Consider the following 27,568-nt stretch of genomic DNA (forward strand, 5'->3'; position numbering starts at 1 on the left):
TGATAACCTTGATCTTACATGGTATCATATGTAAGCCATCTTTACAAAGCTGAATGCTTGAAGTCTCAGATATGTCAGAGGTTATAGATGAGGACAGGTATGGATTCAAGTTGGGGGTAGGATGTCTATTTGAGTTGGACATTTTAGCATAGGTAAAACTCAGCTGTTGAGAGTGAGGAAGGGCAGAGACAGCTAGGGACATCACAGGAAAACCACCTAAGCAATTAGCTCAGCAATTCCCAAACATTAAAATTGGCAGACGTGGGGCTGAGGAGATGGCTCAGTGGTTAAAGGCGCTTGCTTGTAAAGCCTGGTATCCTGGGTTCCACTACCTAGGACCCATGTAAAGCCAGATGCACAAAGAGGTCACACCAATCATGCCCACATACATATGAACACACACACACACACACACACACACCCCACATGTACACAAGATTCCCCTGGCCTGCCCTGGTGGCACACGCCTTTAATCCCAGCACTTGGGAGGCAGAGATAGGAAGTTTACTAAGAGCTCAAATCCAGCCTGGGACTACAGAGAGTTCCAGAACAGCCTGGGCTAGAGTGAGATCCTACCTCAAAAACAAACAACAACAACAACAACAAAAACCCACATGACTCCTCCAAAAAAGTATTATTTTAAGCTGCCTAAACCATGCAAATCCCCATAGATGAATACTCGATTTCAGTTCTATCAGCTATATTTTGATGTTATTTGAGAATTACTTTTAGGGGTGATGGGGAGATGGCTCAGCAGATGGCTTTCAAAGCCTGCTGGCTCAGGTTCAATTTCCCAGTACCACAGAATGCCAGATACATAAAGTGGTACATGCATCTGGAGTTTGTTTACAGTGTCAGGAGTCCATGACATGTCCATGTTTCTTTTTCTCTCTCTTTCTCTCTCTCTCAATTCTTACAAATAAATTTTTTAAAAATGTAAAGGATTTTTGAGAGGTTCTCTTGACACTAGATGTTGATAAGAAATAAAAAGAGAAAAATGTGGTTCATCAATATAATAAAATGTTATTTAGCCACCAGAAGAGGAATGATGTATGCTACATGCTACAACATGGATGGGCTTTGAAAACCTTTTGTTAACAAAGAAGCCAGACACCAAGGGACACATGTAGAATTCCATTCAGTGGAAATATTTAGAAAAGGTAAATCCATAGAGACAGACAGTAGATTAGTGGTTACCAGAAACAAGGAAGACAGAGTGCATGGACTGACTGTTTAATGGGCACAGGGTTTCCTTCTATAATGGTGAAAATGTTTTGCAGCTAGACTGGAATGATGCTTATATCACCTTATGAATATCATAAAAAATCACTGAAATCCAGGTGTGGTGGTGCACACCTTTAATCCCAGCACTCAGGAGGCAGAGGTAGGAGGATCACCATGAGTTCAAAGCCACCCTGAGACTACATAGTGAATTCCAGATCAGCCTGGACTAGAATGAAACCCTACCTCCAAAAACAAAAATCAAAAACAAAACAAAAAAAATCATTGACATGTATACTTTAAAATTATTGAAATGAATTTTATGTTTATGTTATATCAGCTAATTTCATATTGCTAGGACAAAATACTTGACTAGAAGCACCTTAGGAAAAGAGAAAAAAAGAGAGTTTAGGCCAGGTGTGGTGGCGCATGCCTTTAATCCCAACACTCAGGGGACAGAGGTAGTAGGATCACCTACCTCTCAGTGTTTGAGGCCTCTCTAAGACGACATAGAGAATTCCAGGTCAGCCTGAGCTAGAATGAGATCCTACCTCGAAAAACCGAAAAAAAAAAAAAAAGAGTTTCACTTGGCAGGCAGCGCCAGAGAAGAGTCCATCCTGGCACACGTGTCTCATCAGCAGGGAAGAAGCAGAAGGAGAGAAGAGCTAGCAGGCTGGGCTGTCGTAACGAGTCAAAGCACACCCTCCAGTCACATAACTCCTCCAGCAAGGTTTCACCACCTAAAGCTCCCATGGCCTCCCCAAACAACAGGGGACTGAGCGTTCAAACACATTAACCTACAGGGGACGTTTTGCACTCAAACCAGCACAGGTGTATTTATTATAATAAAGCGCTGCATTCATAAGAAGGATGTGACAGGATTCCATATATATGATCAAATATTCTCCTATGAAAAGTGAGAGGAAAGGTTGTACTTGATATGTTTGCATAAAGCTTGCCCTGGATACCGATTAAAACACTGTGTTCCAACGATAAGGGCTGACCACCTACTCTGTGCCAACCCCCAAGCTGAGTTTTAAAAACAAAAGATTGAAAACTAAGTTAAAATAAAAGTACTCCTTAGGCTGAGGAGGTAGCTCAGCAGTTAAAGGTACTTGCTTGCAAAGCCAGCCAACCAAGGTTTAATTCCCCAGTACTCAAGTAAAGCCAGATGCATGAAGTCATGCATGCATCTGGAGTTTGTGTGCAATGGCAAGAGACCTTGGTGTGCCCATGTATACAATTTCTCCCCTGCCCTAAAAATTATATATATATATGTTTTAAAAAACAATAGAAATAAAGTATTTGTTAAAATTCTTGGGCTGGAGAGATGGCTTAGCAGTTAAACGCTTGCCTGTGAAGCCTAAGGACCCCGGTTCGAGGCTCGGTTCCCCAGGTCCCACGTTAGCCAGATGCACAAGGGGGCGCACGCGTCTGGAGTTCGTTTGCAGAGGCTGGAAGCCCTGGCGCGCCCATTCTCTCTCTCTCCCTCCATCTGTCTTTCTATGTCTGTCGCTCTCAAATAAATAAATAAAAAATGAACAAAAAAAAATTTTTTAAAAAAATAAATAAAATAAATAAAAAACAATAGAAATAAAGTATTTGTTAAAATTCTTGGGCTGGAGAGATGGATTAGCAGGTAAGGCACTTACCTGTAAAGCCAAAGAACCCAGGTTCAATTCTCCAGGACACACATAGGCCAGAAGTACAAGGCGGCACATGTGTCTGGAGTTCATTTGTAATAGCTAGAGGTCCTGGCACACCCATTCATTCTCTCTATCTATCTTCCTCTCTCTCTCTCTCTCTCTCAATAAAGAAATAAAAATAAGATAGAATATTAAAAAAAATCTTTCCAAGGCATAAGTAACCCAAGCAAAATATATATTATATATATTTGGTAACCTTTATAACAATACATGCAGAATATTTGCCATAGAATCATTACCACAAAAACATAATCGTGGCATTTCTTCATTAGTTCTCATTCAACTATCCCACTCATTAGTATATCTGTGAGAGAAAAGAAATAAATTCCTTAGCAAAAGAAGATTAAAGGGTTGTGTTCTTGGAGAGGGGGCAAGGGCAACAGAAACTCCAGGAAAAAGGATGGAATTTAGATGAGATCTGTTAATGTACAAATTTCTTATCTTTTCAATACTCTCTGTCTCAGGAGAGGTAGAGAAATTTACCAGCTGTTCGCTTCTTTTAAAGACTTGTCTGGTGTATAACAATCTATCTTTGCTGGTAGTATTTCTATTTTTTTAATCAATCCCAAGTGACTGAAATACATTTCAGATTATTATTAATTTTTTCAACATCCAGGAACATCGGAGGTAAACTAGTTCACAAAGTGATACTGCCCTATTCTTGAAGACTTCACAAACATTCCTGGTCGAGTTATACAGCACTCATTCGACCATCTCCGTGGTTTACCAGCCATCTCAGCAGAATGAAAATGGTTAACATTTCATCTTATTTGTTGAAAACCCCACAGAAATCAGGTATGTATTTAACTCAGGTTATCATGAGACTATGATTTAAGCAGTTCATTTCTTCCAAACTTCTATCAAAAAAGAAAGAAAGAGAGAGAGAGAGAGAGAGAGAGAGAGAGAGAGAGAGAGAGAGAGAGAGAAGGAAGGATTCCCTTGAGTCAAATGGAATGAAACTTTAGTGAAATGTGTGAAGTATTTCACCCACAAGAATCTTAATTATGTGCTTTTGCATTTGAGCTGAATCTCAGAACTTTCTGTATGTGTTAACTGTAATGTGTCTTCCCAAATTAAGCATTACTTTTTTTTATTACTTGAATATGTGTGTTGCACGCATGTGTGCACACGCATGCGCATAAGTATGTCAGGGTCTCTTGTCACTGGCTTTATGTGTGTGGGTTCTGGAAAATTAAACCTAAGCCTGCAAGTCGTGCAAGCAACTGCCTTTAAATACTGAGCCATCTATCCACCCTTAGGTATCTCTTTAGAACCACGGAAACATGACCATCAGTTATAAAGAGGAAAGCAAGGCCCCAAAAGTTTAAATGACATGGATAAGACCTGGTTAAAAGTACAGATGACTGGACTAGAGAGATGGCTTAGGGGTTGTGGTGTTTGCCTGTGAAGCCTAAGAACTCATGTTCGAATCTCCAGGTCTCATGTAGCCTGATGCAAGTGTGCAATGTCACACTTGCAGACAAGGGGGTACATGTGTCTGGAGTTCATTCACAGCAGGCAGAAGGTCCAGGCCCCCGCCCCTCTCTCTCCCGGCCTCTTTCTCTCTCTTACTCTCAAAAAGCATAAAAATAATTTTTAAAATACAGATAATTTGTCCATTTGTTTGCCTCTGCTGAGCTGCTAAGTCTGTTGCTGGGAACTAAGCAAAGACACGGACACAGATTTTGTAAATTTCAAGTTAAAAAAAAAAAATACAAAAGTCCTATTCACTGCAGGTGAGGTTTGAAGACCATCTTGTTTGGTTTGGAAATTCATCATCACCCTTGTCGATCTCAGTGCTCCCTTTCAAGCTTCCGATATGACTTCCTAGAGACCTGGAGCATGCTCCTTTGCCCAAGAGTCAGACTGATTTGTCAAAGGTCCAGGAGGTCTTGAGCTCCAGAACACAGAGGCCAGGTTTCTGCCTCATCAAAGGTCCAGAATGGCAGATGTTCAAACAAGACAACAGCACTATGACGTCATGGCGGAAGCACATGCTGAAAGCCAGTGAGCTCTGGCTCTTAGCAGGAGGAAATGTCAAGTCAGTTCATTAAAAACCAAAAAGCAGGTGGGAGACAGGCCCATGGAAATGAAAACCATATAATCAGAGCTCGAGGCATGCCCTGTTGAACAGGGCCAAGAGCAAGCTCAAAATGTTATTAGGAGTTGACTCACCCAACGCTAGTTAAAGAAAACTACACCCAAAGCTAAGCAACAGTGCAAACTTGCCTCTCTACAGAGGTTGGTACCTTCTTGTTCTCCTGATAAAGTTAGTCACAGACTTGTGAAAGGAAAGCTCTTCAATGCCAGTTTGGCTCTTTATTCTATTCTATATTAAGCTCAAAATATTAACAAAAACCTGTTGCTAAGGGACATAGATGCATAGTTGTCTAAAATGCAAGATTATTCTGGAAGAAACCCTTCCAGTAGAATTCTGTGGCCTATTTCAGTCCTGCAAGGACAACCTCCCTCCAGTGCCACCCACCTAGTCTGCACTCCTTATCACAGAGCACTAAGATTCCTGGACTCTCCTGCCAGCTTGTTGTGCCAACATGCCAAAGTGGGTTTTCTATAACTACCTTCTCATCTCCAGTCCCCCAATCTCTCATTCACCTTTTATCTCTCATTCACCTTTTATCTCTCATCCACCTTTCATCTCTCATATACCTTTTAAGATCCATGGATTATCATTAAATCACGAGTATTGGTAAACACATCTGGGGGCTTTATAGAATACGGGCCTCAAAAAGTAAGACTCCTCTTTCTGAGTCCTCCTCAGGACCTCATCGTGACTTACTCACAGAAGGAGCTGACAGCCGTCTGAGGGAAGAATAAATGGATGGATGGCTGCGTGCTTGGTTGAACAGAGCCATGCAGTCAGCTGATGGACTGAATAAACAAGAGTTCTGGTTTCTGCCATGTTTGGTGTTCTTTCTTCCTTTCATACTTTTAAGCCCCAAAGGTAAACTTCTGTCTATCCAGGATGAATACAAGGACTCCCCCATCAGTCAAAGTCTGATTTAGCATCAAGATGCACCCAGATGTAAATTTCAGATCTGTCTCTCTTCCATATGGATTGCACTTCAACCTCCACATTTCTACTGACTTAACTGTCTTGGCTATAATGGCTTCATCTCTAAAATGAAGTGGCCAGCCCTCATAATTTCAAAGGCCCTAGAAGACATAATCCATGACTACAAAGCCCTGCCATTAGGCCTTAACTGGTATCTACTGCCTAGACTATTTGCAATACACACAACACACTGAGACAACTGCCCGTCACATCACTGGACATCTTTGCCTTCGTCACTTAGCTATTGGAAAGCACCAGTGAGCTGTTCTCGATTTTGCCCTTGGCCCATGGCTATTGCCTCAACCTGTTCATCAGATGATACTGTTATTTTATGGCTCCAGCAGCCTTATAAAGGCAACTAGCAAGAGCACAATGGGGCATGCCCATACTCTTAGCCTCTTCCATTCAGAGTGCCTGAGACAGCCGAACGAGATGCATCTCCTTCAATAGCCAAGTCATTATTATTGAAGCTTGCAATTTTACATAAGTTCTTATTTTGAAAAACCCCTTATTAAATGAACGATATGAAACATCACAGCTCACAACACCTCCATGGCTTCATGTAAAGAAAGTCGAACCGTGCACGTTGCTTTCATTTCTTTCGAAGCATTTCCTTCCAGCCTGTTTATTATGTCAATGTATTTGTCCCATCTCTACCCCTATGTAGATGACCCGGCTCTAGAGCACCTCTAAGTGGACAGTAACAGATGTGAGAATTTGTGAACACAGTGAGGAATACCTCATTTAAAACCAGTCAATCAAATGGTCACTCATTAGATTTTTTTTTCTGACATATTCAGTAAGCCAAGAGTGGTAAGAACAGGAAATATGAAGTTGACTAGATTTGGGGATAATGGCTTTTTTGTGTCCATGTACACTTTTGAAAACATTTTTGTTTATTTATTTGCAAGAGAGAGTATGTGCATGGGCATGCCAGGGCCTCTTGTTACTGCAAACGAACTCCAAATGTGCACCGCTTTATACGTCTCATTTTACAGGGGTACTGAGAAACTCAACCAAGGCATGCAGGTTTTGCAAGCATGCACTTTTAACCACCGAATCTCCCCAGGCCCCATGTGCATTTTGGTCAGTGAGCAAAATGTAGGTCCGCACAAAAAGGCAGAGAGGAGGGAAGACTCCCAGAGAAAAGTGGGCTGTGGGATTCGACAGAGGGAGAGCAGGAACAAAGGAGGGAGGTCAGAGATGGTATCACTTAATAACTACCAGACCCAGTGGCACCTCCTACAGTTGGACTCAATGGAGTTCTCCCTAATAAAGGTACTTTTGCTGGAGGTAAAACAAAACCACATGCTATACAACGAATGCATGTATTTGTAATCCTACACTAGCTATATTTACATCTATTCTTCCCCATTTTCAGCATCTCTCCATTGAGGCTATTTTCCTGTCTCCATAACCTACGATACCAGGTGAGTATGTGGTTAGTGATTCCCTCTCCATTACATCATGACGGTATTGCTTCTCCACTGTTTTAACATAGCATGAAGCATAGAAAGTAGTATGGAATTTAGAAGTTACATGAACTAAGGCCAGGGCTATAGCTCAGTGGTAATGCACTTCCTTGGCATGTACAAGGTCCTGGATTGATCCAAAAGAAAAAAAAAAAGAGAGAGACAGAGTTAAAAAGTAATTTAAAAGAACTTTCAAATGCCAGCTCTGCATGCACTAATTTGTGATCTGCAGCAAGTTATTTCCTTAAGTTCCGATCTCTTCCTTTGTAACATGGGACTATCATCCACCTCTCGGTTGTTTGAGGACAGACCCTAGCACAAAGCTGTAACTAGAGTGCTTATTAGGGCTGGGGGGTGGCTTAGTGGATAAAGGGCTTGTGGCACAAGTGTGAAACCCAGAGTTTGGGTCTCCAGCACCCTCTTACATGATGGGTGGGTATTGCAGCCCACTCTGTAATCTCAGTGGATGGAGACAGGAAACCCCAAGAACAAGCAAGCTAGCTAGGCTAGCTGAATCAGTGGATTACAGTGAGAGAATCAACAGGCAAGGTAGGGAGACCAGAATCAGGGCTGGAGAGACAGCTAAGTGGTTAAGGTGCCTGCCTGTGAAGGACCCAGGTTCAGTGCCCCAGAACCCATGTAAGCCAGATGCACATGGTGACACATGCATCTAGAGTTTGTTTCTAATTGCTAACGCCCCTGACATTAAAAAATATTCAACCTTGCCGGGTGTGGTGGCACACGTCTTTAATCCCAGCACTTGAGAGGCAGAGGTAGGAGGATCACCGTGAGTGCAAGGCCACCCTGAGATTACAGAGTGAACTACAGGTCCGCCTGGGCTAGAGTGAGCCCTTACCTCAAAAAAAAAAAAAAAAAAAATTCAACCTTAATCTGTGGCCTCCACAGACATACATGTGCATGTGATGCATGTCCACATAGAGATGGCCTATAGGCCTTCATGTGCCTAAGCTCTCTGTTTTTAGAACAGAGCCCTTCCTCCAGGACATGCATCTCTCCTACTCATCAGTGCCATAGACCTCGATGTCTGGGCCTGGAGCTACTTTTTCCATTAGACCATGGGCACCCACTAACCTGAGAGAGAAAAATAGTAGCCAGTTTCTTCTTAAACCAAGAGACCATTGTGATGACCATCATGATTCACTCCTTCCTGGTTTCCTGGAACTCACTGGGTCCCATGTGAGGAGCAGTACACAGGGATTCAGCATGGAAGAGGAGGCTGGGCTAGGTCGAAAGCAGCCCCCGCTAGTCTCTGCTGCTCTTTCTCTGCCTGCCCTGCACCCTGCCACCCAGGTGTCTGCCGAGTGCATCCCCACACAGTGGCCAGGGGAACAATCTGCATCTGCGCATGAAAGAGGCGGGGGAGGTAGAGGCTGGGTCTGGACGGCAGGGTTCACGTGCAGATAACACGTACGCAATTGCCTGCATTTCAGTGCCTTGTTTCTTGGACTCTTTCGCTCTCTGATCTGTACTTTCCAATTGGCTTCTCTGCTTGTCCTTTCTTTCCTTTCCTTCCTTCCTTCCTTCCTTCCTTCCTTCCTTCCTTCCTTCCTTCCTTCCTTTCTTTCTTTCTTTCTTTCTTTCTTTCTTTCTTTCCTCTCCCTCTGTATTCACCTACCTCATTCTTAACTTTCCACCTAGATTTTACTGCCCACCTGTCCTCTTGTGACTTGGATCACCTGACCCAAAACCACCACCACCACCCCAAGCTCTAAAACACGCCCGGGCCTTTGCCCAGCCTCTCTGTGGCCCCCACACTGGCAATCTGGCACCATCAGCCTGCTGTCGGGACAAGAGCATGGGTGACGGTCACTTCCCCCAAGGTGGGAGAGCTCCTGCCCTCGAGTCACCTCACAGCACAGGCGCGGCGCCTTTCCTCATCGTCCCCTCGTGGGGAGGGTGGGAAGTGGCGTCTGCTTTTCTGTTGTGTAATTTCATGCTGTCTATACCCACATGACATTACAAAGATGTACTTGCTTATTGGCATAAGTCAATGTACACCCAACTAAGAGGGTCTTTTTGTTAATGATCAAAGGCTGGAGGAGCAGCTCAAAGGTAGTGCACTTGGCTAGTACGTACAAGGCCCTAGATTCAATCCCCAGCACCACAAAATAAACAAAAACTAATCAATACTGCAAACGCTTGGTGTGGCAGTTTGAATGTAAAGTATCGCCTGTATCCTCAAGTGTTTGTGGTGATGCCTCATACTTAGTCCCCAGATGGTGGAGTTTGGGAGGTGGGCTTTTCTGGAAGAGATATATTTCTGGGGTGGACTTACTTTGAGGTTTATCAATACCGGGCACTGAGTATTGCAAGCTAGCTCACTCTTATTACTCTATATTACTCTCCTTTTCTCTCTCTCTCTCTCTCTGTCTCTCTCGCTAGCTCTCACTCTCGCTCTCTCTCTCTCATTCTCTCTCTCCTGCTTCTGCTGCTGCGATATAAAGCTATGAGCTAGTTCCACGGTTTTCTCCACCGTGATGAAACTTTCCCTCAAAACCGTATTCCTGTGATAAGACCATTTCTCTCATAAGCTGCTGTTTTGTCCCAGTAGCAAGAAGATAACTGCTACACTTGGTTAGCACTTGAGTAGATGTTTTGTTGTGCTTTTAGCATTACAAACCTTTTCTAAAAATAAGCTTTGCCTGGCTACAGATCCTTGGACCTTCCTCTTGTTCCCTAAGCTTTTTTGTTTTTCCATTGAGATAATAACCAACTGCTATAATGGGAAGAATGTTCTGCCCCTAGACCCATGCATCGAAGTTGTCTGTGACAACAACTGAGCGTGATCTGTTGCTGCTAATACTAAATACTAATTAATCTTTGGAAATCAACACAGCAAGTGTGTGTGTGTGTGTGTGTGTGTACATATGTATTTCCTAATGTAATGCACCCCACTTGAGAAGAATCCAGCCTGGCATTAATGATGAGCCACTCAAGGCCCAGAGAGCAGGCCTGTTGCTTAATTTCCTTTCTCTCCTGAGAACCACATCAAGTTCTGCTATGTCAAGTGAAGTTATTTCCTCTGCCAACAGACTTCCTGGTCTTCCCAGGTTGAGTCAGGAGCCTCACCTCCTCGGTGTCCCGAAGCATCTTACACTATGCCCTACCTGCTTAGCAGAGTCACACAGATTTGTTTTCCATGTTATGGGTTGAACTATGTACTCCCTATACACACACACACACACACACACACACACACACCAGGATTAATATGCTGAAGTACTAACCACCAACACCTCAGAATGTGATCTAGCAGGAAAACAGGGTGGTTGCATATAATTACTTGAAATGATGTCATTGTAGATTAGGGTGGGACCCTGCTCCAGTATGACTAGCTTCCTTATAAAAGGGGAAAATTTGAATACGGACACACGGACAGGGAGAATGCCATGTGAACAGGAGGCGGAGATCTCTCTGGTGAGTCTATAAGGGAAGGAACACCAAAGATGTGCCAGCAAACTCTCAAAGCTCAGGGAGAGGCACAGGACCGAGGCTTCCCCTCAGCCCTCAGAAGCCCATGCTACGGCCAGCTTGACCCGAACTAAGACAGTACCCTTCTATTGTCTGGGTCACTCCACTTGTGGTACTTTGTGCCTGTAACCTTAGCACACGAATGCATCCTACTACACTATGGACTTCTTAAGGGTGGAAATATGACTCTATCCATATTTGTTTTTTAGTATTTTTTTATTTGGGAGGAGACAGTAGGCATATCAGAATCTCTTGCACTGCAAATGAACTCCAGATACATATGATACTTTGTGCATCTGGCTTTATGCAAGTACTGGGATCAAACCTGGGACATCAGGCTTTGCATGTGCCTTTAGCTACTAAGCCTGTCCCCGTATTAGTATCCACTGAACACAGAGAAGGGTGCAGGTGATCTATTTATCTGGTCAGTGATCCCACTAACTTCAACCAAGAAGCAATCCCCACCTCTCACACCCCCTCAACACTCACTAGCTACTTGATCTTGGATAGGCTACACCAGCAAGAGAAAGTTGGGATGGGAGGAAAAAAGATATATTTTAACCCAAATATGCCATAGTTTCTCAATCATTTTCTGATACCAATTCAACAATTAAATCTGTATTTCCCCCTTACTTTCCCTATAAAAATAGAAGCTAGTTCAGGAACGAAACCTCCAGTGAGAAGTGTTGGCAAGTCCACTGAGAAAGATGATCCGGCTGGCAGGTCCTGTCTACCTGGCTGCGTCATCAGTTCTCCGTAACGACTCAGCAAGGTGAGAGAAAAGTGCCCTTTGGTCTGCAGAGCTCTGACTGGGGGTGACTCAGCTCACGCCTCTCACCCACCGTTCTGAGTAAATGAAGTCACTGAGGGGAAAGAGGGTGACTAAGAACTGGGTTTATGGAGAAACAAAGCACTGTGAGCCCCAGAACAAAAAGTCCCTCTGGTTTTGAAACCTAAATCACAAAAGAAAGTAATGTAATCTATCAATTACAATAATCATAATTTATCTCTCAACTTTTTTGAAATTATACATATAATGACATGTAACCTATATATAATTTTATATATGACTATAATACACATATGCAGTTTCCAAGAAATGTGATTTAAAAGGTGTTATATGTATGTATGTGTGTACTCCCTTGCCAGCATTTAATACTTTGCTTGAGAGAGCAAATTCCAAAACTTACTAGAACCTTCCAGAACACCACTGGGAAGTATATTTTCCAATTTTCCTGACTGCAATTTGATTCCAAAAAAAAAAAAAAGAGAAATGTATCAAGAAGGGGGCATGTCATATTGGCAGGTTAACAGGTTATAAAAAATGAAAATTACAACTGTAGCCATGCTCTGGAAAATATTCCCTGACCTAGCAAGACATTGACTACTGAACCAACAGCTTGCTTATATAATTACAGTGTGTCTATAAACCTGGTTGATATGATATTCTTGTTTAACTATTAACCTGTAGATTTCCTGGAGTTTCTGCACTCAAAAAAAAAAAAAAATACACCTAAAACACAAAACATTCCACTTATTAACCTATAAGCAACTACTACAGCATTTGTCTAAAGGAAGTTAATAAGTAATAAGTTAAGTAGAAAATACAAGTAAGGCCTTTTAAGTTTCAGATATATTCCAGGAGCATTTTCTTAGGTTTTCTTTTCTCTCTCTCTCTCTCCCCTCCCCCCCTCCCTTTCCCTTCTCTTTCTTTTTGTCCTTCTAAGGAATTGCTCTGTCTATATTACCATTCATCCACGGACACTGGATTTTAGAATTCAAGATTCCTTTTCATCCCTAGATTTAGATCTTGAGTCCTTGTTTACTATGAAAAAAAAAATAACATCAATAATTCCCAAATCCATTATAAAGATGGGGCTCTGTGATTCATAGTAAGTATGCTATATGTATCTAGAACTCTAGTTTTATTTCTGCACATTTTTGTCCTTTCTTATGTCCTTCTATGTGAGAATGCCCTTAAAGGCTTAAGGAAAGGAAGAGTGATGCAAATTTGTTTGCCAAAAGGTTATTATAGCAAAGTACCTCAAGTGTAGACATGTAGTCAATAAACCCTGATAGAATAAATGAACCATAAGGTCTGGTCAAACCATGCTCCATACATGATCATGTGCATGACCACACCAATAAGTGTCAGTCTCTGTTTATAAGGTGAAGAACTCAAAGATGAACATTACAAAGGTTTTTCCAGAACTTCATAGTTAATAAATAGAAGAGAAAACTGCCTAGGGTCTACTTGTACCTACACAATGACTTAAATACAGCCATTGACCAAAAGCACACTTGTTCAATGGTTCTAAGCAAATCTGTTTTCATTAATTATTTGGCTGAGTATGGTGGCACATGCCTAGCATTTGGGAGGTGGAGGTAGGAGGATTGCTGTGTGTTCAAGGACAACCTGGGACTACATTGTGAGTTCAGGGTCAGCCTGGGATAGAGTGAGACCCTACCTCAAAAAAAAAAAAAAAAAAAAAAAAGTAGAAGAAGAAGAAGAAGCAGCTGGGCGTGGTGGTGCACGCCTTTAATCCCAGCACTCAGGAGGCAGAGGTGGAAGGATCGCCATGAGTTCAAGGCCACCATGAGACTACATAGTGAAATCCAGGCCAGCCTGAGCTACCTCGAAAAAACAAAATAAAAAATAATTGTTGGTGCAGATGTGTATGTGTGAGTGTGTGAGTGTGCATGTACACACATGCCACCGTGCGCATGTGGAGATCAGAGAACAACTTTAGGTCTGTCCTCAATAGCCCAGCTCTCTGGAGGCGGGGTTACTCTGGTCTCCCTCCACCTCCCATCTCACCATCAAGAGTGCTGGGACTGTAACAGGCAGCAGTGCTTCCAGCTTCTTGCCATGGTTCTGAGGGTCAGACTCAGGTGCTCAGGCCTGAATGGCGAACACTTTATGCACTGGGCCATTCTCCCAGCTTCCTGAACAAACCTGTTGTCCAGGTTCTCTCTTGAGGTATGTATGTCCAGGGCTTTTGGGGGTTGCTGTTGTTTGGTTTTCTTTTGTTGTTGTTGTTATTTGTTTGTCTTTTCCAAATGGCAAAGGGGTAATGGAGTATAGGAAGGAGTAAATACAATGGGAAGTCTACTTGACAAAGTTTTCAAATACCTGAGAAATTCTGTTGGTTCTTCATATTTACTGCAAAATAATGCCCACGTTCTCTGCTGAGGTCAGCCTGAGACTACATAGTGAATTCCAGGTCAGCCTGGACTACAGGGAGACCCTACCTATTTGCATAAATAAATAAATAAACCCCATGTTTTTCTTATTTTGTTTCCTTGGTTCCTCAGATTCCAGCCTTAAACCTCAGTCTAGCTTATGGCCCTCATGTGGGAATGGCGGAAAGAGAAGAAAGGAAGTACACAACCAGGCACGCAACATCCAGACCATCTATTTAAGGCACAGGTGTGACTGCTCTGCATTAGCTGGAGATGGAGTCAAGGAGGAATTAGTTGCTTTGAATAGAAATTTGAGCCTGTTGTGGTGGGGCACACCTTTAATTACAGCATCTAGAGGCTGAGACAGGAGGATCACTATGAGTTTGAGGCCAGCCTGGAGCTACAGAGTGAGTTCCAAGTCCGCCTGAGCTAGAGTGAGGGCCTATTTGAAAACAAAATGTGTGTGTGTGTGTGTGTGTGTGTGTGTGTGTGTGTGTGTGTGTGTGTGTAAAAGGAAATTCATAGCCAGGCACATGGTGCATTTCTGTAATCTCAGCACTCGAGAGGCCGATGCAGGGGGATCACCATGAATTTGAGACTAGCCTAGGGTATATAGTAAGCCCTATTCTGAAATAAATAAGTAGATGGGTAGAGGATATACAGATAATAGACAAATGTATAGATGATAGATACATAGATAGTTGAAAAAAAATTCGATCAAACTCTATCTAGGCTCTTTTACCACAAAAATGCAACTTCAGGTTCTGTCATACAGTCCAGTGTGAGAGCACAGTGAGATTCATTCATAGCTCAGGGAAACTGTACTTGTTATATTTGCATAGAAATAACCAGGAAGAAAGGAAATCACCAAGCCAAATAGGAACCAAGGTGGCCATGGTGTTTTAAAGCAATGTAACTTGGATGTGCAGGATACATGGAAGGCTCAGTTCTACTTGGTTTCTCAGTGATGCAGCCTAGAAGCAGCAAATGGAACCCACACATGGTATCTGATGCCTTAACCCCAACTTCCAGGAGACCCTCATCAGCATCTGTCAGGAGACAAATGGTAATCAGCCTCCTTCAGCCAGATGGAAACGTACACATGGAATTCAACCTGAATGAGTCAGATTCAGTATTCCAAGTTCAACTGACACTTAAAGAGACACAACAAAAGGAACTAATAAAAAGCTAAACACAGCTGGGCGTGGTGGTGCACATCTGTAATCTCAGCACTTGGGTGGCAGAGGTAGGAGGATCCTGTGAGTTCAAGGCTGACCAGAGACTATCTAGTGAGTTCCAAGCCAGCCTGGGCTAGAGCAAGCCCCTACCTCTACAAACCAAAACAGAAGAAAAAAATAAAAAAACAAAAAACGGGGGACTAGACTCAGCGCAGTCCTTCTTCATGACCATACTTGAACCAGACATGCCTGAATCTGGCTAAATTCCTATAGAATGTGATCACAGTTTCTATTTCTAGCCATTTCTTTTATGCAGTGGGTTTTATCAATTATTTTGGAGTGAGACCTCCAGGGAAGTCACTAGGAGCTCAGATTGTAGGGTCAGGCTGACCTCAATGAAAGACTCCTCGGCCACCATCACCTTGGCATCTAAGGCCAGTTCTTAACCACTCTGGCCTTGGGTTTTCCATCTACAAAGCCAGGTATCACCTCCCTGGGCATGTGGAGGATATAATTCACATGTGTCCCAGTATCAGGAACATAGAAAGAAGCCACAGCAATGACACCATCTGGGCTGGAAGGAATTTGCCCTTCACTGTATGGATGGTGCCTCAGCCTCATTCTGGATATGACAAACAGATGTGAGCTCCTCCCATCAGGCTACTCTGCCCTCACGTACCTTTCACCTTCCTTCATTTTCAGATCCCTGATCACAGCCTTCTTTCCTAAGCACGCACAATGCATACGATGTGAGTAACGCTGAGCAAAGGCGCGCTCACAACTCAGCCAAAATGTCTTTCAGTAGTGCCCCCAGGGGTTAGGTATGAATGAAAGAAAAAATAGTTCTTAAATTTGTAGGAGACATAGCCAGAAACCTGTGTGGGTAACATGGAGAATGTCTGACGACAGAAGAAGACTTTTATCTTCACACAAAGGAAATGATGGAGCCACTGAGCTATGTTATGTCCCTAAGCAACAAAGCCAGGTCGTGGGGATGGTGTGAGAGTTGTTTTTAATGCTTTCTAAACAAAATGTAGAGTCAAGGAGGAGAGGCTGAAGACAGTGAGGGGAAGAATTAATAGACTGCTTCTCCACAAAGGGGAAAGACGAGAAATGCAACACACAGAGGAAGAGAACAGCTGAGGGGAAGGACCCCAGGATGGAGTAAAAGAGATGGGTGGCTTGTTTCAGCGGAAGTGAACAATGACCTAAATTCTCACAGTTAGGAGAAACACCACTCAGACATTTCCTGTGGGCCTGGCCCAAGAGGTAGCTGGAGGAAGATCGGACCGTAGTGGTACAGGTTAACAGCTTCCCATTAAAGCCAAAGTGGAATGCAATCTGGGAGCCCTCTCCTGCAAAGCCCCCACGACTCACCCAAGTGAAGTCATAAAGGCAGGGTCAGCAAAGAGGACAAACAGTAAATACTTTGTGCTTCATAGGACATACTGTCTCTGTTGTAACTACTCAGATCTACCATGATAGAGAAAAAAGCAGCCACGGAAAAGAATAAACAAACAAACAAAAAGAAGTGACCTTCGCTGTAATGCAATAAAACTTTATTTGTGGACACTGAGTTGGAATTTGATATATTTGTCATGTGCCATGAAATATCAAATTTATTTTTCTCTGTAATTAAAAAAATGAAAATGGGGACTGAAGAGATGGCATAGCGGTTAAGGTGTTTGTTTGACTGAGAAACCAAAGGACCCAGGTTTGATTTGCCAGAACCCACGTAAGCCAGATACACAAGGGACAAAGGCACCTGGCGTTCATTTGCAGTGGCTACAGGCCCTAGCATGCCCTCCTCCCTCCTTCTCTCTCTCTCTCTCTCTCTCTCTTATTCCTTGTAAACAAATAAATAGAAATTATTTTTTTAAAACTTAAAAAATAATAATAATGGGCTCCAAACAACAGCTAGATAGAATTACTTGGCTGTTCTATAAAGGTAGGGTAATTATAATCTATGACATCATATATTTCACAATAACTAAAGGAGAAGATTTAAAGGTCCTCAGTATGTAGAAAGGATACTCTCTGTGATGGTTTATGGTGATGAACAACTTGACAGGACCTAGAATCCTCCAGGAGATTTATCTAGATGAGATTAGCCTCTGGGCATGCTTGTGAAGAATTTTCTAGATTAGGTTAATTGAGCTGGGAAGATCCACCTTAATTTGTGGCAGCACTATTCCACGGTTTGGGATCCTGCACTGTATAAAAACACAAGGGAGAGATCACTGCTAAGTACCGGCATTCTTCGCTCCCTGCCTCCGCGCCCGGGACTGCATGTGACCAGCTCTGCTCCAAGCTCCTGCCACGATGCACTTCTTAACCTAGAACCATCAGCTGAAATAAGCCCTTCTTCCCTTAAACTAATTTTTTGTTGGATATTTTGCCCCAGCATCAAAAGTGACTAAGACAGTATCTGAAGTGAAGGAAATGCCAATTGCTCTAATTCGATCACTACTCATACCGTACATTTACTGAATTAACAAACCGGACTAGGTTCAAATATATGAATGAAACAATAAAAAACAGACAGGTGTGGTGGCACATGGCTGTAATCCAAGCACTCAGGAGGCAAAAGGGAGGCAGAGGTAGGTGGATCTCCGTAAGTTCGAGGCCACCCTGAGACTACATAGTGAATCCCAGGTCAGTCTAGGCTACAGTGAGACCCTACTTGGAAAAAATAATTAAATAAATAAAAATAAAAATTAGAGCTAGGCTATACCTCAGAGATAAAATACTCTTAATATGCACAAAACCCTGGGTTGGATCCCTGGCACACCCAAAAAACAGGGGGACATCTGTTTTAGCTCATGTGCTGTACTGAAAAAGGTAAGGTTGAACTGCATTTGACCCAGAGGCTATCTTTGCTGGCTGCAAGGACCTCACCGTGTTGTGAGGCAGACCTGGCTGTCTCCTGTCTCCACTGCTTACCCTCAATCCGTGGGGGGAAATGTTAACAGTTAGTTTACTTGCTTATAAATTAAAGATAAGAATATGTGCTTACAGGGTTTATGTACACTACAGAGCATTATAAATGAGGGGCTGGAGAGATAGCTCAGTGGTTAAAGGTACTTGCTTACAAAGCCTGACTATTTGGGTTCTATTCCCTAGCACCAAAGTGTAAAGCCAGAAGCACAAAGTGGCACATACATCTGGAGTTTGCTTGCAACAGCAGGAGGCCTTGGTGCATCCATATGCTCTCTCTTTAATGAATAGACACATTTTTTTAAGCATTGTAAATGAAAAGTGGCTGGTAAGTACTAAAGATGATCGTGGAGATGATGACAATGATGGTAGTTTTGGGGACCATGGGAGTGCGGGAATCTGCATCCTAAGACTGAGCCAGGGATCTAACTGATGAAAGGTGTGCACAGTACAAAGAAAAATGGATGACCAAGAGATGAGTGCCACTTCCACCCGTGAAGTCACAGCACAGCTGACAGAATCACAGGAATTTATGAGCAACTGTGCTGAGCGTAGATTACAATCTGGATATCCTCTTCAACATGGTAAGATGAGGTTCCTGGACTCACATGTAGCAAGGCGTAGGGGCCACTTCAGTGGGGGCAGATGATGCAAGGACACGGAGGCGCGGGTGTGGGGGCGGGCCGTGGCAGTGGGGATCGTCAGGGAGGAAGTGGGAAATCACTGCACTTAGGGCTATCCCCACAGATCTCTCTGCCTTATCAGAAAGAAGCCGGCTGGCTGGTAATGTTTTTCAAACTGCTTCTGATAACTCTTCTGTGTCCACAGACTTTGAAACCAGCATGGGACACAGAGAAATTCAGTTTGGGCCTAACAGTCTCCTCTGGACAAGTTATCTCGGTTCCACACGCTAAGCACCTGCTCGAGCTACCAAGCAATATCCTCAGACTATTTTTTAAAACTTTTATTATATATTCGTGTGTGTGTGTGTGTGTGTGTGTGTGTGTGTGTGTGCGCGTGCGCGCGCATGCATACATGTGTGCAGCAGGGCTCGAGCTGCTGAAAACAAATGCCCATCAAACTGTACATGGGTGGGTGGGTGGCTGGGCTAGCAGGCTTTCAAAAGCAAGAACCTTCAACAAACGAGACATCTCTCAAAACCCCAATTCTCAGCATATTTTTAAGAGACCGGTGCCTTTTCTATTAGGCTGCTGGGACCCATGCTCAGCATATATTTAAGAGAAAAAGTTAGCAAAGGATTACGCAAACTTTATATCTGTTTAGAGGACCTATGTAGGAGACATGAGGCTTCCTCAAACATCCTAAATTCCTTTTTATGCTATCCTTGAAATTTCCAAATGATCAAGCAAAAACAGAATGAGCCTATGAATGCGAACAAGAAAGCATGCATAAGAAGGTAATTGTATTGCAATTTGCTCGCATCTAATCTTTTAGGAGAAAAATGATAGTTAGCCCCACCAGTCAAAAATAATTTCATAGCTGCACATTTATTGAGCCCCTACTATTTACAGGGACAGTACTGAAAGAGTTAGCATAGCAAATACACGTGAGAAGTTTCCCTAAGGGTTGGTAAGATGACTCAGCAGTTCAAGGGACTTGCTTGCAAACCCTGCTGCTCAGGTTTGATTCCCCAGCATCCAAGTAATGCCAGATATACAATGTAGCACATATGTCTAGAGTTCATTTGCAGCTGCAAGATGCCCTGGCATGTTCATTCTCTCTCTCCTCTCTCTCTCTCTCTCTCGCTCTTTTCTCTTGCAAGTTAATAAATGTTTTGTTATGTTTTGTTTTTTTTAATGTATGCTTACCCAGGAGGGTCTTCCAAATGAGAGAGCAGAAAAACCAAACAATAATTCTAGGGCTTACACCTCATAGCTTAAATGAAGTAGGCGCTGGCAATCGAACTAGTAGCATCTGCAGAATATCACAGTACTCATAAGAAGGCCCACCACCTTAAATCGTGTATCACCATTTCTTGTGCAAAGAAAAATAATCTCTCCTGATGTCCCATCAGCCTTCCCTAGTCAGCCTGCTGCTCTCCCCTCCCCTCCCCCCAAAAAATGAAGCCTCTAAAATATAGTAGTGATGTTGCTGGAGGAGGAGTGTGAATGTGGAGTTCCAGCACCGGTGTGTGGCTTGGTGAGAGAACTCTGGGCAAAGAATCAGTAGTTACGTTTACCTATGACTCTAATTTCTGCAGGCAAAGCATTACTGCCAAGGCCTCCCTCTGCTCATCTATAGAATGAAGGACCTGGACTAAACTCCTTTCATGGCCTCAAGTCTGATCATACAATATGGGGATGTATAGACACACATTCACTAAGGATATGCGAAGACTACATCACACCTGATGGATATATAACTTGTGAGGTTATGAAAATCAATTGTAGCTGTAATTGTTCTAACCCATTAAATAAGTTAGCCACTTTCCGTGCTTGCAACTGAAGCTTAAACAATTAATTATTCTATGACAATGCACTCCAGACAAAAATCATTTACAGAATGAAAAAAAAATCTGTAAGGTAACTAATAATTCAGAAATGCCCAAAAATGTGGCATTTCCCAAACCAGAATTTAATTCAGATTATTACATTTTTGTTATCATTTTCATGTGGCTCTAGATAGCTACAGGCAGTGTACATAAAATAAGTTTTCATTATAGAATATGTTCCATTTACATAATACATTTTGGTTAAAAATAAAATTAGAACTTATCCAAGAATTAAAACTGTTTAGATGCATAGACCTCTAACCCATAACTACCAACCTCTATAATTTGGAATTTTCTGGCCTAACTTTAAAAATAATTTTATCTTTATATGACAATTTTAAAGATATTTTAAAGGGAATAAATCACATGGAACATCAATGGCACGATAAATGAAATTTTCAACTCACTGCTAAAACATGCAAGTAGAAAGAGAGTATGAATATCTTCACTCAAATTGGCAAAGATTTATTTTTCAAATTATTATACTCAGATGAAGAAAAACAGAACTTTTGTGAAGAGCAATGCACTCGGAAAAATTTACCATGATGCAGAAAAGGAGACAAGAGGAACTTTCAAACATTACTGGAGACCATAAAAATTAACATTCCCTCTCCAGAGGGTGTGTGGCCAATATATCCATGCATGTCCTTTGACCCAAGACTTCCACTTTCAGGAACTATCCTAAATAAATAATTGGATAAGTGTGCAATGATATATGCCCAAGGAATTCTTTGCAGTATAGGTTATAACTGAAATTAAACATGGGAATTAATGAAAATTCAATGGGAGAGTGAGTAAACAAATGGGTATATTCTTGCAAATTAAGGTATACAATTGCAGAAGAGAGTGAGGTGACTCTATGTGCACTAATATGGGAAGAAGGCTAAGATTCATGGCAGAGTATAAAAGGACAAGTTGCAAAATATCCTATATGGTAAAACAGCCCATGTGAGTATATATGCACATGTGAAAATACCCATCAAATGTCAACAGCAATCATATGATGCCATATATGATGACAACTATATGATGACACCCAAGTAGAAGAGGAAAGAGTTGGAAAGAAGAGGAGGGTGGAGAGAGGGGATTATGATTAGGGTGCACTGTGTATATATATGGAGACTGTCAATCAAAAGTTCCTTCAACATTACTAGTAATGCATTCAGTGTAGTTTGACTTGGAAGTGAGTTTTCTACTCGTAGCAGTAATTTCTCTTTGGTTTAAATGTTTTCAATGAGTATGTGCCATTTTTATAGCAATAGAAAAAACTATTTTCTAATGGAAAGAAAATAATGGAAAGTGGGGGAGGACTGGACATTCATAACCTGTAGCTGATTTCCTGGAATTGAGTCTGAGGCCATTGTATGTATAATATTGAATTATCATGATGCTTGTGGCCACATTCAGATTATACTTAAGCAAAAGCAATGGATTGGAAATTATGCATGTAAATATATATTAACTTGAAATTATTTCGCAGTTAGTGAAACAAAAGATAATTAAGTAGACCTTCCAGTTGCACATATCTTGAGCTATTCAGATGTGAATGTACAGGACAGAAAAAAAAAAAGACTGAAAGAATAGGTATCAACATGTGTTCTACAGTAAGTAGTCATTTGTATTTTCTTTTTCTATTAAATATAATCTGTAATGAACATCGACTACTTATATAATCTTTTGAGTTTAAGAATATTCCTTATAGATTTTTCAGGTTTTAAAATCCTGGAAAATAGAATAAATGGTGTTCATATGTGTAACACAAAAGGATGAGATTTGCAATCCTTATATCAGCATTATATTTTCCAGCAAGAGAACCTCCTAAAGCCTTCTAACATACATCATGCTGTAAAGAACTGGAAACAGCACAACACACATGAAGCCCAGGACACCCAAGGGGCCTATTCTGACTTGGTGTCCTGAGATGTACATAGTTAGTTATGAAGCATGCTGGCTCAGATTACAGTCTAAACATGACAAGTCTGTCTGACAGAAGCTGACAAAGGAATCTGCCCAGAAGGAAGCATTCACACATTTCCTTCCCCAGCATGGGATGAATGAGAGGTAGAAGCAAAGAGCTCGGTGGGGTTAAGCTCTTTCTGACCATTTTACCACCTGTTTCTGAATTTGCCATATAAGCATTTCTTACGTGACTTAAATAAACTCATATTTTAAGGCAAAATAGGAAATGAGAAAAACTGTATTTCCACAGAGTGAAACTTCTTGAACATTTTCAGGTGGAACCAGGGGATGTCAGACCTCTCCCTCCCTTTCTCAAAAGAACACTCTGGCTGATAACAATGGCTTTCTCTCCCGGGTTGTGTAGATGACACATTTTTCCTGTAGCTTGTCTTCCTGGATGTGCAGGAATTCCTGCACTTTCTGGGTGCCCTTCCTGTTAACTTATAGTTCAGATTTCCTCAAAAGGCGTACTACTGCTTGAATATTTGAAAAACGTCAGCTCAGCCCCAGACAGCTAATATAAACAAGATGAAAAGCACACCACCTGAAGTTACAACTGTAGACAACAAAATTTCTTTTTAAGAAATTCTTTCTCGGAATCTCGCCGTTGGTATGACTGGAAAGAAGCAGCCCAGTCGTCTCTGCTCCCAGGCAGTCTGTAATTCTTTGCCTCTGCTATGCCTTCAATTAGAGGTCTGAAAAGCTGAATTATAGTTATCTAGAAAGTTCGTAAAGGTCCTTGAATTGAACATGTTGTTAAATTTTTCAATACTGAGAATGTATCCACCTTTCACTTTTCCTCCCATTTCTCTTGGCTAGAGTATTAGAAAGAAGTCTGGAACTGCATTTAAAAAAAAAAAAAAAGGAAAAAAGAAAGAAAGAAAAAAGAAAGTTTTGGCCATTTGAGGATAGCCTAGCTGAATTAGGCCAATTCCACATATAAATCCAGGCCAAGGCTCTTTTGCCATCTCTAAAATGATCGCTCACTTCTTTCCACCAATAATTTTCCTTTTGGACAAGAACTTTGTGTTCATAGCAGACACACTTTCCAAATGGGATCCAGTTGAGAAAGCTCATCTGGGTGAATGGAAATTGATTTGAAAGACTTGATCCACTATAGGCACATCCACAGAGGAAAAGTGCCACGTGACTTTCTGTGCAGCTCTACTTAGGGTGAATCAAAAACTCTATGCAGAACAGAAGACTATATAGAGTTTAGTTTAGACCCTAAGGTCCAAATGAAGGCAGAGGATCAAAGTACACACCACCTTCTTCATGCAACTGCCTGACAATCCAACCTGCCAAAAAGAATCACTTTTGACTCTAAACTTTGATATTTCTCTTCAATACCTGTCCCTTTATCCCATGTTCTAGGGAGTCCTTCACATACTGGCTTTCACCAACCACACAGTAGGTCCCTTGAAGGAAAAGGCTTCATTTTAAATATTCTAGTGTGACCAAAATTCTGTGTGTGTGTACACACGCACACATATATATACATGTGTGTGTGCAAGCATGTACTTATATATACACACATGCACATATATAGACATGAGCATATATGCAATAATGTATATATATACTACACATGCATATGTATACATATTAGATTGAAGTGGATGACTGAGTGAATATTTACCAAATACAAAGCAACTGGATGCCATCTTTTTTTCCCCAACATGTTGTCTCATCGACTGATTCTTCCAAACTGTTATTTCTCTGCTCATTTATGAGACTTTTAGTTAGCCAGACTTGAAGACTATCTCCACCTTAAAATGCCAGTTCTTAGGGTTACCAGACCTCTTAGCTTTTCAGAGAATTCCATCTTCCCCTAATTGTACAGGAAAAACCACAGTCCTACTCTAAACTGCAACATATTGCTATTTTCTTGGGCTGAGATACAAGACTTTTATCAGGTAGAATTAAGAAATGGTAAAGAGGGGGGCAAACAGTTTACTGGACATTTTAAGTCACCAGCACTTATTCCAGTGGTGCTCACTAGCTTTCAGTAGTAGCCAACTCACTTCATTCTACACACAGTGGAATGGCTTGTGCTTTCTCTTTGGGAAGAAAGGAATCCTCCAGAAACAAGTCACTAAAGGTCCCATAGGTATCTAATAAGCACAGCTTTCTCATACCATGTCAGGAACTTTAAAAAACAAAATTTCCCTCCCCAGATAACAATAAGTCTGCAAAATACAATTTTATTAAAAATAAATTAAATTAAATTGAGAAAAATGAAAAAAAGCAACATAGTACTGAACTTCTGACCTGTTATAGACTATCTCATGAAATACATGGAAATTCTCACTTAAAATATTTCACTGTGGTTATCAGTAAAACGGTACAGTCCCCTCGTGTTGCTGTAATGCCTAAGAACACACTTTCCCCCAGCCCTCCCCCACCAAGGTACAAAAGCATCTTTAAAATGGACAAACACGTCTACATCGTCACCGCTGTAAGTAACCAGTGTACAGTGCAAACTCTCAGAAGAACAGGACTCCTTTAGTCTGCTTTTTGAATAACATGCTGCTGTCTGCACTTCACCTCTACTTCCCTTAAAAATCAAAAGTTACCTAATGTTCAAGCGAAATCAATACAAATTTAGCTAAACACTGGCAGCGGTGGTTCATTCCCCCAAAGAACCTTACGAGTACGTTAATTTCCCAGCAGTTTAGCTTGAGTTTTACCTTTCATCTCCACCTCAAGACTTTCTGAAAGTTTGTGTTCCTGTTGCACATAAAATCACTCGGAATGTGTCCGTGTGCACACTAAAGAAATTTACAATTACATAAAGCCTTGCACATTTAGACGCTACCAACCTGCTACATCTCTCCTGACTGTGCAAAAGGCAAAAAGAGCTCAGTAATCCTAGCAGAAGAATGCAAATAACGCCAATGCACAGCTGAACTGCAAGCCGTGCCTTACAGGAACTCTCTGTGTCTGCAAAAAAAGACACACACTAAACAGGAAATGCAACTGAGCTGTGGAAAACCTCAAACTTAAAAATGCAATCGCCAGGCGAAAATTGCATCCATGCATTCATAAATGCATGCATAACCCTTTGCATTTTTTTGCAAGTAATGCAAACACGCTCTTACCTTTCGACTGAGACATTTTCCCCTTTCCTTTGATGGGGGAGGGGAGCACAAAAGACTTTGCCTTGCTTCTCTTCTGTAGCTAGTTTTGCAACAAAGATGCAAGCTGCAGGCGTGCAATCTTCATGCAAGTGGAGTTTCTCTTGACCGATGGAGCAGATGGACTTTCAGGGAATCGAGATGGAAATGCACACCTTGCAAAATAGTCTGGAAAGTGATTTTTTCCCCCTTAGTTGCAACGTTAGAGAAGGCTGTGCTGCAGCTACATGATGGGCCAGGGCTGGCAGCTAAAAGCTCCAAACTTGGAACTGAGTATCTTAGTGCGCAGACGTCCTTCCTGCGAAGGGCGCTGGGCTTGCTGGGTAATGTAGTTCCCATGTCTAGTCCACGGGGCTCTGATTTAAGGAAACGTGCTCGACCCAGTCGCTGAGCGAGATGACTGGGCGCCGCAGAGATTGCATTTAGATAAACAAGGCAGACGCGCATTTGGTCATAAGGGAAGGGAGACAGGCGGCAAGGCTAATGAAATGGGGCATTTTTGTTCCCGAAAAGCCCACAGCTAGGGAATATTGGAGTACCTGAATTGCTTTGGGCACCCCTAAGAGGTCCATGTGGGTGTTCAGATAAACTGATTTTCCAGTTCAACACCTGTGAAGCGTCTCTGCCTGTACACGTGTCACTCTGACGTCTAATTTAAAACGAAAAAAATAATTCATGCATGGGAGAATTTGGTGGTGATTAGCCCTACCCGGGAGATACAAAGTTTTATTTAGTAAGAGAAACTGAAATTCACTGTGGAGCAGGGCTGAGGCAGGGATATTCAGGAATTCTCATTTCTTACAGTTACAAAGAAAAAAGTGTTTCTTATACTCAGAGCCAGTTTTATTAAATATGCCCTTTCTCACCTGAAGTGGATGGGGGTGGTGAGAAAAATCCCCTGGGTTAGCAGAGAAAGGAGTGGAGGAGAGGGTGAATATAGTCATCTTGCCTAAAGTCAAATATGTTGGCTGTGTTAAGTAACATCAAGACATGCTTACTGAGAACCCGGGTGAAGCCAGAGGTGTCTTTCTAGGGGTTTTGAATTAGCCTTTGTTCCTGCCCGGATCAGAGCTAAGGGTTAGAAAGCATGGTGGTGGAGAAAAACGTCGTCCCCCTTTACTAAGACGCTAAGGATACAAGAATTCTCTGGAAGGACTGGAGGGGAACCACTCCAAGAGATAGACCACACTCAGCATTTGTTCATGCCATTTGTAGGGAAATGGAACTGGGGATAATCATGCTAAGTGAAATAAGTCAGTCTCACAAAGACAAGTTTTGCACATCCTCTCTCACGTGTGGAAACTGGAGCAACTGGGTGGGGAGGGGAGTAGGAAAGCAAAGGGAGACCTATTAAGGAAGTGGAAAGGAAAAGGCAGGGGATAAGAAATAGTAACGGGCAAATGCTACCAAGTACATTATATGCATATGTGGACAGGTCATAACAACGTTTTGTACTATTAAAAAACAAAATAAGGAGCAGGGCATGGTTGCGCACCCCTTTAATCCCAGCCCTTGGAGGCAGCGGCAGGAGGATCGCCCTGAGTCCAAGGCCACCCTAAGACTACATAGTGAATTACAGGTCAGCCTGTGCTAGAGTGAGGCCCTACCTCCAAAAATAATAATAATAATAATAATAATAATTAATAATAATAATAAATAAATAAATAAGGTACTGGAGAGACAGCTTTATGGGTAAGC

At 42.0% G+C, this 27,568-nt stretch overlaps 1 protein-coding gene across 1 annotated transcript in view; it reads right to left on the reverse strand.

Annotated features, from left to right (window-relative positions):
* Positions 1 to 26,120, reverse strand: part of Map2k6 (mitogen-activated protein kinase kinase 6) — a 143,812-nt gene extending 117,692 nt beyond the window's left edge. Inside the window, exon 1 of the mRNA XM_004655144.3 lies at positions 25,835 to 26,120. Within this exon, the coding sequence (XP_004655201.1) occupies positions 25,835 to 25,850 (16 nt within the window). The 5' untranslated portion in view covers positions 25,851 to 26,120. The remainder of the gene's footprint in view (positions 1 to 25,834) is intronic.
* Positions 26,121 to 27,568: the final 1,448 nt, after the last annotated feature.

Source organism: Jaculus jaculus, chromosome 9 (genome assembly GCF_020740685.1).
Source record: "Jaculus jaculus isolate mJacJac1 chromosome 9, mJacJac1.mat.Y.cur, whole genome shotgun sequence".
In the NCBI taxonomy this organism is placed as follows: Eukaryota; Metazoa; Chordata; class Mammalia; order Rodentia; family Dipodidae; genus Jaculus; species Jaculus jaculus.